General features: G+C 39.5%; 1 protein-coding gene across 1 annotated transcript; it reads right to left on the reverse strand.

Moving 5' to 3' along the window:
- Positions 1 to 5,984: 5,984 nt before the first annotated feature.
- uncx (UNC homeobox) lies at positions 5,985 to 9,299 on the reverse strand. The gene is made up of 3 exons (XM_072368988.1): positions 8,992 to 9,299; positions 8,332 to 8,507; positions 5,985 to 7,266 (listed from the first exon to the last, which is right to left on the reverse strand). Exons 1-3 carry the CDS (start codon positions 9,248 to 9,250, stop codon positions 6,247 to 6,249), a joined length of 1,455 nt encoding a protein of 484 aa, XP_072225089.1. The 5' UTR covers positions 9,251 to 9,299; the 3' UTR covers positions 5,985 to 6,246.
- Positions 9,300 to 10,608: the final 1,309 nt, after the last annotated feature.

Below are 10,608 nucleotides of genomic sequence, written 5' to 3' on the forward strand. Positions count from 1 at the left end.
GAAATCCTCAAGAGATCTACATTTGTTCAGCAACACGAACAATATTTTCCTTATTCAACAGTTCCTGGGAACCAGAGAGAAGACCAGACTATTTACTGTCTTTATTAGTGTTATGGAGGGTAACCACTGATCATTTTTTGAGGGTGTCAAGTATCCTATTTGTTATCCAAATGGCATTTTCATGTTCCCAGTGGTGTACCTTAACCTGTTTTCTGGTCAGGATTACTTGTTATATTCTGCCCTTTTAATGTTAGAAATATTCCTTTTTGTATCTTACCTCAATAAGCTGCTATTTCATACGCAAGAAACTCCTGCCTCAGCTGACTAATCATAGCTACTGGTTATCACACATTATACCAAACCTTTTTAGGAGCATTGCCGATTGCTGTTATAGCCTGGAGTTTTCTGTCAGGCTTGGATCAAGGATTGCTTTCACATCCTTGTTATACTAGAGCCACTCTTAAGTGAGTACTTAACTCCTGCCTATATCTTGTACTTTGCTTTGGCGTAGCCAACAGAGCATGATGGATCTGGTGATTATGTGCTGCCTGATCATATGGCAGTGCCTAGATGAGTTGTTTTTGTGTAGCAATCCAGCTCTTTCAGTATCCTTTTCGTCTTGAAATTACTGTCAGCCGTAGGGTTTCCTATTTTCTACCAGCAACCCTGCTCCCAATATATTTCTATATGTGTATCAAATAATTTCCCCAAAGCTTTCAAGCAACCTGTTCAGTATTCTTTGGCCAATAGGCTTAATTTTTGTACTTCAAAAAAAGAAAAGAAAAAAAACTCAGCGGAGGTTGTTATCTTGTGTACTTTCATGATTAGGTTGACAGTTAGATAAAATATTGTGGAAGTTGAAAGTGTTTGCCACATTTACCTTAAAGCAGAAATGATTACCTTGTAAAGTCAAATACAACTTGCAGGTTCTTCCTCCTTCCTCTCTGCTGTGCCTCAGCTCTGCCACCAGATTTTTTTTTAATTCTTCATTTTCTTTCTCCTTGTTTAATGTAATATTTACAGACATTTTAAGCAAATACTATTAAAAGTAATTTACGTGTACATAGTTGCACAGCTTTACTCTCCTTGAGCACATCTGTGCTTCTTGAGATGTATTTTTATAATATTTTTTGATTATGTAAAGAACTAAAAAGAAGAAGTGACGACATCAGCTTGAATTAAACAGGCTACCTGAAGAATATCTTAATTATCTGAACACACATCTTTCTTTTTAAATTGCTATGAGTTTGAGCTCTTTATACACACGAGCAATAGGTTCCAAGTTAGCATACACATATGAATGAAAGCCAAATAGAAAGTAAGGATTTCAGTGTAAATGTTTCGATCATATATCTGTTGTAATTTGGAACAGCACAAGAGGTGATAATTAATCTGTATAAATATATGTACATTGACCGGTCTGAGACGTTATCCCCGTATTGCCTTGCAACATTTTGTTCATCTTTAAATATTAATGTAACCTTAATTATGTGCTGGTAGCGCCATGTTTTTTTAAGTAACTCTGTCTTCTTAAAATCAATATCTTTATGTCATCAGATTTGTTATGAAGCTGTCAAATTAAGATTCCTGTTACAAAGATCATATGTCTCCATTAAGCATTGTGTGTAACAGAGGACTGAGCTCTTAAACACCACTTTAAGGTACCTGGAAAAGTGCCATGGAACTCCTTCACTCTGCCATTCAGTTCTCTGGCAGCCTATGATACTGTTAATGCTCTTAACGGTTTGGTCTATCAGACAAAGATTAGGAGTTACTTTGTGAGATTTATTGTAGCTTGGCTTGAATATTTCTGATCTATACCTGTATTGAACAATTTACAAACAATAAGGACTTGGACTGTTTCAATTAAAAGTTTAGACTGGAAAGTGATATGACTATAAAGACAGGACCTGGTGATTTAAGCTAACAAACTCACCAAGAATTCAAATCTTTATGCAAATGTTAGCCATAGAAATCAATATTAAGAATGTGTGACATCTGGTCATTTTAGATTATTTGGTCAACTTATTAAAACATTGTTCATTTTGTTGCATGATAATTGAAGTGTTCTGTCTTTATCCTAAAAATCGTTATGTGTCACTCCAAAATACAGTGCAGAGCCCTTTGAATAATGAGACCAGAAAGACATCAACAGGTGTAACCATTCTGAAGAGGCCTCTGTCAACTCTGCCGGGATGGAGGTGCTCCTATGGTGAGGACGAGTCTGCTGCAATATGAAATCCTTTCCCTCAACGATTCAAAAACAGAGTGGTGCTGACACAATGAAGAAATGCATAATATTGGATGAGAATGATTTTTTGGGGTAAAAATTAGATGGAAACAGTATTTTAGTGTTCTGACTGTTTCGTCTCACCATTCTGGTCATCAAGAGTAGATCACTTTGCAATGTCTTATGTCTTATATGCCCGTAAGAACAGATGCCAAATCCCTCCACTCTTACAATGAAAAATTATTTTTCGATGGAGTTTTGACCTCACAACTTTGTCTTTATATTGGGGTTGGGACATCTTTTCATTCACCCTGCATAACGGTAGTTTAGTTTGTAATATATATTTTTAAGGGTCATACGGAAGATCTGACATTCATGTGACATGTTTAAGTCTCACTAAACAAACACACAAATATATAAACTTTCATGACCACTCTGACCATGATGTCTTTTAAATATAATTTCAGTTTGGGTCTTTTTTGAAGTGTTATTTCTTAGATCGTTAGGTCTGTTTGGGAATCTTTTATAGTTTAAAAGTGAAATTGTAGTGCAAATATCAACCTCAATGCATGTATATATATATATATATACATAAATATATATTCTAGATTAAAAAGAATAAATAAATTTGAGTTTTCACATTAAGGACACAATCTGAGCAGGGAAGAGTTATTAACAAAAAATTTGAAATACTCGAAATACTAATTAAAATTATTTTAAGGGCTGTCCAGAAATCAGTGCAGATGGTAATTTCAGGCTTATCCCAGGTATGCACAGGGAAGATAAGAATGATTAAATCCGCCGGCGCATTAATGAGTATGAAATGTAAAATAATCCTAAAAGGCATGGCAGAGTTGCTGCAGGAGAAGCCAAATGTCAAGTGCCATTTTATTTCATGGAGGATCCTTTTTAAAGGGACACGGTTCTTTCTTATCCAAACTGAGCCCTCGAAGCCTTTAAGTTCTCATACAGGAACACAAAGCGCACAAGAGTAGCCTGTACAGACAGATGGATTTGTGGGCAGAGCACAATTGTCCATTTGAGTTGATTTGAGCACGAGACTTGTAAATCCCACCCCGTATTTGAAAATGCTACCAAGTAATAATGCATTAACTTGGAAAATAATACTCAACGTGATATTTTTGTGCTGTTTTAAGTGTTCCAGTGTCAAAAAATATATATGCATTTTGAATATAAAATTGAATACGAAAATTTATAGAATTTCTACAATAAACAATAATGATCAGAAAACTACATTTAGCTAATCCGTCATCCGGCGCAGTAAAGCCATCAGTTTTGGATATCATATAGAAAATAAAACGATCTGATGTCTGTGATGAAAGCCTGAATAAAAAACATTTGGTGAGTCATTTGGTTTGGAAATGAGGAAGCTTATTCCTGAAGATGCTCATTTAGGCTGCAGCTCGAATGCTGCAAATGAGACTCTTAATATCACGGCCGTAATTAATTGCGCAAATTTGTTTCTATTAAATAAAACTAACACACACACTGAGAAAACTCTATTAGCCTTAATTAAGCTTGATATCCTAATTTAGGGAATGTGTGGTTGAAAACAAGCCGTTTTGGTAGATTTTTTTTCCTCTGTCTTTCTCCGATATGAAAAGCCTACCAGCTTTCTGCCTTTGGGCTGCTTTTCCTCCTTTGAGAGTTGGAAATGAGAAATGGAAATGGAAATACCAGGAGGTGCTAAATTAGCTGCCTGATCTGCACTTATTGCCGCATACAGGGCCCTATTACTTTGCCAATCTGTGCCTCTCTTTTAGCATTCCGGGCATGGAGAAGTTTCGAGATAGCAGATTTATCAAATGGGAAAATGAATGCATGATGATCAGTTAAATTGAAAATCAGCGTCTGCATGACAGCCCGACCTGACACCTCCGTAATTAGAAAGAAAAATGATGGCGTCCGATGCATAATAGAGCAAAAACAATTTACACTCTCCCATAATGATCCGGCGTTCAAATTGAAAATTTCTCCGGGTATAAATTGAATTCATAAAGTATGATTCATGGACGACACATCTCCTGGAGGCTGCCTGGGCATATCGATTGATAGTTTGTCTTGAATCATGCAGCGTGCAGCTCTCAGGCAAGAAAAGCTTAACTACTTAAGCAAATCGCTAATTTCACCTTTAGGCCACCAATGTGCAGCCAGCGATACTCCTATTCAGTGTGCTAATGAATTATGGATGAACTGGGCATACGTCCCATATAGCCTAAGTGTAGCATGGAAAAACACACGCCCATGAATCTAAAGGGATGTTTGGAATCGGTTCTGGTTCTCCCACTATTTAGGAAATAAAGCTTGGTTTTAAAAGCAGTGGCAGCGTAGGAATGTTTTGATTTCTGTCTCAATTTGCGGAAACATTTATGTGTGTGTTTGGTTGTTGTTTTTTTTCCAAAAAAATTATGACATTGTAAACTGGTTTTATTTGTAAGATTTGTGTAAACTCGCTCGTGACGCATTGCAGAAAAGTTACTGGAAAATTGAATATATATATTTTTTTAATCACATAATTCAGACACAGAGAGTCACCTTTAACCCACAGCCACACAGACATAATCTGGTGCGTGTTCGGTGCGCGTGCCATGTTGTTTGCCCCTGCCCCCACCAACCTAATAAGACGTTGCTTCCTTGAGCAAACAGCTGCACGGGTTGAAATTTATGTAAATATTTTGAAAGGGACACTGGCTCAGAAATTCATTTGCGCCGGCTCAGACGTAAAGCTCACCCCTCACATTATTTTCAATTTATTTGCAAATCATGACCCAAAGAGAACACTAAAGGGCTGATGGTTTTTAATAAGGGTGTGAGCAGCTCTAAACATATAGCTGGACTGGGTTGTTTTTCTTATCTTTTTTTCTTTAGATTGTCTTTTTTTTACGCACTACCTCCGACATTTCTTCATATTGTGGTCAGCACTGCTAATATTGCAGAAGGGAGCAGATGTCCCAGATCCTGCACGGCTTCCCTGGGGACCACCAACCCTATTAGAACAAATGTGTTCTGCTATTGTAAATAGGCACGTTTGCCTCAGCCCGTCCTATTACACCCGACGCATGATCAATAGGCTGATAACACAGAAACATCAATGTAAAGCGACAGAACAATGAGGGATATCATCGAACATCTATCTTAATATAGCCCTGCTACAAGGGGCCCTGACAAAGTGGTGAGAGAGGGAGAAGAAGAGGAGGAAGAATAGAAAAAAAAAAGCTCATGAAAATGCCTCCCCACGAATCCCCATCTCCTATCCAATATGCACAAACACACACACTCCCAGCTGCCGGGGCTATTATTTTCCTATTTCAATTTGACACCCAGGCCTTTTCATGCTAATTCTATTATTCTTGGAAGTTTATGTGATTTCATATCACTAGAAATCGGTAATGTATTATAACCCCCTTTGAGCTAAAATAAACTGAATCCCCCTGCAGTAGCCACCGGGAAAATAATTACTTTCATATCAAAACTCTGCAGGAGTCGAGCGGGTCCTTTTCGCCTCAGGCTCGTAACCTCATTTCAGTAGGGGCTTATAGATGAATAAATTTGTTAAGGCAATATACAAAGTACAACATGAGATTTCTTAAGAAAGCCCATCCTACTGTACTGTAGTCCAGCACTGGATGTGCTGCTATTTAAGGTCTCACACGATTTGAGGTGCTTGTATACAATAGATTTATTTAAGAAAAACCTTACATATATAAATAGTATAATACCTTTCTTACAGCTCTTGAGGATTTTTGTTGATCTTGTGTTTTTTGACAAGTTAACACACACTAAAGGATATCTAGAGACTCCTGACACACACACAAACACGCTCGCAGAGAAGGGGGGAGAGGGAGAGCACACATTGTCAAAATGTCAGCAGAGTGGGGGAAACCGAGAGTTTAAATGCACAAAAAAAATGTGGTTTCTGGTTAAGCTTTGGCCTAATAAAAGGTGGAGTTCTGAGGCTAAATCAGTATGTTTCTGATTCGTTTACCCCCATTGATTTATTCCAGGTCGACATCTTCTTTAGAGTTTGTTTGTGCAGGACAGTCACTGAGGACAGATTCGGGGTTGTCAGGGTGATCCTTGTTCACTAAATGCTCTTTTTTGTCTGTATCGACAGGCGTGGTGAGTTGTGGACTGTGTTCGTGGGCAAAACTCGACTCGCTGCAAATTACAGAGGTCTGTTTGCCTGTGGAAAAGGCGGCCCTGGACGGGCTGTGCGGTGAACTTGTCCTTTTCTCCGATCCCACCTGTCCCTTTTGTGTGGCGTCCGCAGAGTCCGGCGAGCTGCTCCTACATCCAGCAGAGCTCGCGGAGACGCTGCAGCGCGCATTGGGCTGGTTTCGGTCCGCCGGGGTGTCACTGTCACAGTTCACAGCTGTCGTTGTCTTCAGGGCAGTTTGAGGAACAATGAATCCAAGCGGCTGCGTGATGGGGTAGAGAAGGAAGTGTCCCTTCCCTATCAAAGGCCGTGAGGACGGTAAGGCAGCGGGGCTGCGTCTCGGTCTGGAGTCCGAAAGGAGGCTTTCGACGCTAAAAGGGTTGAGTTTCTGCAAGCTGGAGGCTCTGTTGTTGTTGGAGCACAGGCTTGACCGGTGGCTGGGGTCGGGTGAGTCCAGCTCGGATCCACCAGCATCCCGGTCGAAGTGTCTTTGGTTTTGGTTTTGGGTCTGGGGAGGGTGAGGTGATTGGTCGCAGCTCGACTGGTTTCCCCCCACAGAGTCAAAGGGTGGGCAAGTGTTGTGGTCGCTGTCGGTCACATGTGACACCCCGCTGTCGCTGTCTGATCCCGGAGTGTAAAATAAATCCCCAGAAGCGAGCTTGTTCTGGGACTTGAGCAGCCGGCGCTCCTGCTTTCGTTTCTTTTTCTCCAGCCTGTCCAGCTCTCTCCGGGCGATCTCCTCCGGGTCCATGGGCTCCCCGCTGCACGTGGTGGGGTGGGCGTTGTGAGCAGGTCGACCCGGACCTTTCTTTGTGTTTTCTTTTTTCCTCCATTTGGCTCTGCGATTCTGAAACCAGACCTGTGGAGGATGAAAAAAATACAAATAAAAATAATATAAATAAAAAGTGCAAACTCGTGGTTGTGATCAGCTTCTGCCATTGCGAGGGTCAAATTAATTAGGACAAATTTGTCAGTGTCTTAACGATATGGTAATTAAGCAAACAGTGAGATTACACCTTGCTCTTTCTGTTTGGATTGCAGGCCTTTTAATTAGGCCTTTGATCAAAATGTAATGCATCAAGCAAATAAAAGTTTGGATGAAATATAACAAAGAAATCTTCTCTTTTTTTTACAAAACAGAAAAATAGACAGTTGCAAGCATTTAGAAATAAATTTTTCCCATAAACTATGCACTTGGATAAAACTTTACTGTTTCCCAGTACATATCTATCTATCTATATATCTATATAGATATATATATATATATATATATATATAGATATATAGATAAATATAGATATATCTCTCTCTATATATATATATATATATATATATATATATATATATATATATATATAATATAGATAGATAGATAGATAGATAGATAGATAGATAGATAGATAGATAGATAGATAGATAGATAGATAGATAGATAGATAGATCAAATATTACTTATTATTGTTCCAGTAATCAAACTACAAGAACACTGTAAACAAAAGCCCATGTTAGAGGTTTTTGTTCATATTAACAAAAAAAATTATGCAAATGTTTCTTTTAAAAAAGTTAGAAATGACATGTAACATTTTTTTTTCTTAATAAAAATTACCTCAAAATACATTTATTTGACTCATTCATGCAACTTCATACCAGATGACACACATTCCTTAATTACTTAAACTAATCGTTCATACATATCTATATAGATAGATAGATAGATAGATATAGGGTACAGATGTAGATATATTTATAGGTTTATAAAACTCAAATATTTGTCCATGCCACTTAAATATATATTTACAGTCTGTTATTGTAACACACTGTTGAAAACAAGCATTTGCCACGGATAAATCAGAAAGTAAACAAACGTTGGAGACGACACAAACTGGCTCAAAATTACAAATCTATAACGTGAGTAAATATTTACCTGAACCCTTGATTCTATCAAGTCCAACCTGAGAGCCAGAGCCTCCCTCATGAACACGTCCGGGTAGTGACTCTCATTAAAAGCCTTTTCTAATTCCTCCAGCTGCCAACCAGTGAAATTCGTGCGAGTTCTTCTTCTCTTGCAGCCAGGACTATCTTTGTCTGGGTCCCCCGAGTCTGACAGCAGAATAGATTTAAACAAAGGATAGACATTAAGAAATAAACAAGCACACGCATTTTGCTATAATTTGAGCAGACTTTGTTTCGTGCACAGGCAACTGATTTGGCAAAGTTTCGAGGTGAAGACGATGCTCTCATTAGAAATGTTGCAGGGATGCACACATGCAGGCTGCAGCTTCTACATCCATCCGTCTCCCACATGAAGAGAGGAGCTTTGGATGTAAACAGAAACTATTTTTTTAGTACTGATTTTACAGAATCATTGTTTCCCCCCTTGATGCACGTTCGGCTTTCGAAATGGAAATGAAGTGGGAGTCGAGGACCACAGGTTTACGTGCGCTGGAGGTTTTTGTCTTGCTTTTTAAACCCACGACGAAGATAACTTGTCGCAATATCCTGTCTTTGTTTCTTTATGTTTTCGTATTTGAGCAACTAGCCAACCTTGAGGAGAGGTTATTGTGCTGTATACAATGTGGCTTACCTGTCAGCTTGTACTGCTGATTATCTACATTCATCCCGCAGCCCGAAGACAAGAGGGGGTTGGAATTACCCACCGAAGCCGTACACGAGCCATTAAGTAATCCGTCTATTGAGAAAGGAACCGCAGACGCAGATTGAAGTTGATGCCCTGCTAATTCGTAAACGTGATGGTGGCTGAGATGGTACGGGAAGCCCACCATCCCGCCGAGAGAGCCTCCGAACTGGGCGTGAGGTGGATCCAGTATCCTGCTGTCCATCATCCCGCAGGCAAAAGGAAACGACGTCTGCAGGCCGGTGATGGGAATTTAAAAAGCATGCAGCGAGTGTGGCCAACGAGTAGGGGACATGATGTGAAGGGAGGGATGAGCTGTACTTTATCCACATGAACCTCCCAATAATTAGCCCAGGCTCTGGGAATATGAGATCCAATGAGAAGCGGTAATGGATGCTGACGTCAGAGACGCGCTCTGTAAACGCTCCCCGTATCGATTGCTAATTAAAGCTGACATCCACCTCAATAAACAATATCAGAGCTGTCACAACAAGACAGGAGGGCTTTGATAAGAACTACATCGCAACTACACGGGGGACCCACCGGGAGGAAGGGCTCACTGAATTCCGGGAACAGAAGGCTACAGGCGGACATAGTAGGCCAGAAGCTCCAGGACTTTTTCTCCACATTAGGACCTGCTAATAGATGAATATTAGACTAGATTAAACACAAGTGTTGATATCTTACATAGTTAAGGCTTTTTCTCACATTTCTTAGTTTTTATGCATTGGCAAGCAGAGAAAAAGCAAAGCTACAAAAAAGAAAAAAAGTTCCTTTTCCAGGGACAATTTCCAGTCATTTTCCCGACAAACGGGGATAAGACAAGCCCTGTCTTATCCCCGGCTCCCACTTTGGCAAACGCCTGGTCAAGATTGAACCCCAAATTATCTATGGATCAGCATTTAAATACATAAAACCTTTACAGGAGGACATTCACCTGCAGGGCATACAAGAAATTGAGTGATGAAGGAATTATGGGTGTATTTAAAGGCACAAAGCTAAAGTAAAAATGAAAATATTTTACTGTAACAAGTTAACGCTTGAATTATAAAGGATGTGTCACATGAATAAAACATACGACCATGGGGGATGATAAAAGAGATTAGAGTAAAATAGAGAAATAATAATGATACTCCTCACTATTGACTTTCAACGTTTCACGTAAGGAAACAAAATCGAAAAGCTCCTCTACTTGCAACCCCTGCACTCAATATGTGACCCGCTGAATCCTATCTGCTCATTAGGTTTCCAAATAATTAATTCGACTTTATTTATCCCAAGTCTGGCGCTGTCATAATGTTAATCAGAGTTGAAATTTCGCACCCCACTCATTCCCTGACCCTTGGCACCCGGATTGGCATGTTGTAATAACCTGAATCTCTCAACAGAAGCTGCGATAATTGTTACCCTATTAGCATGCAAATTGTTTAATTAATATTATTATGAGGAAGTATATAATCCGCTCGTCACTTGACCCCCAAGCCCAAATAACAGCCCTCCGTATTTCAGTGTGTAGCCCTCCATTTTAATGAACTCCTCAGAAATGATCTCGCCCATTTATCCATC

Source organism: Leuresthes tenuis, unplaced genomic scaffold, assembly GCF_036924035.1.
Source record: "Leuresthes tenuis unplaced genomic scaffold, fLeuTen1.0.hap1 SCAF_17, whole genome shotgun sequence".
NCBI classification, from domain to species: Eukaryota; Metazoa; Chordata; class Actinopteri; order Atheriniformes; family Atherinopsidae; genus Leuresthes; species Leuresthes tenuis.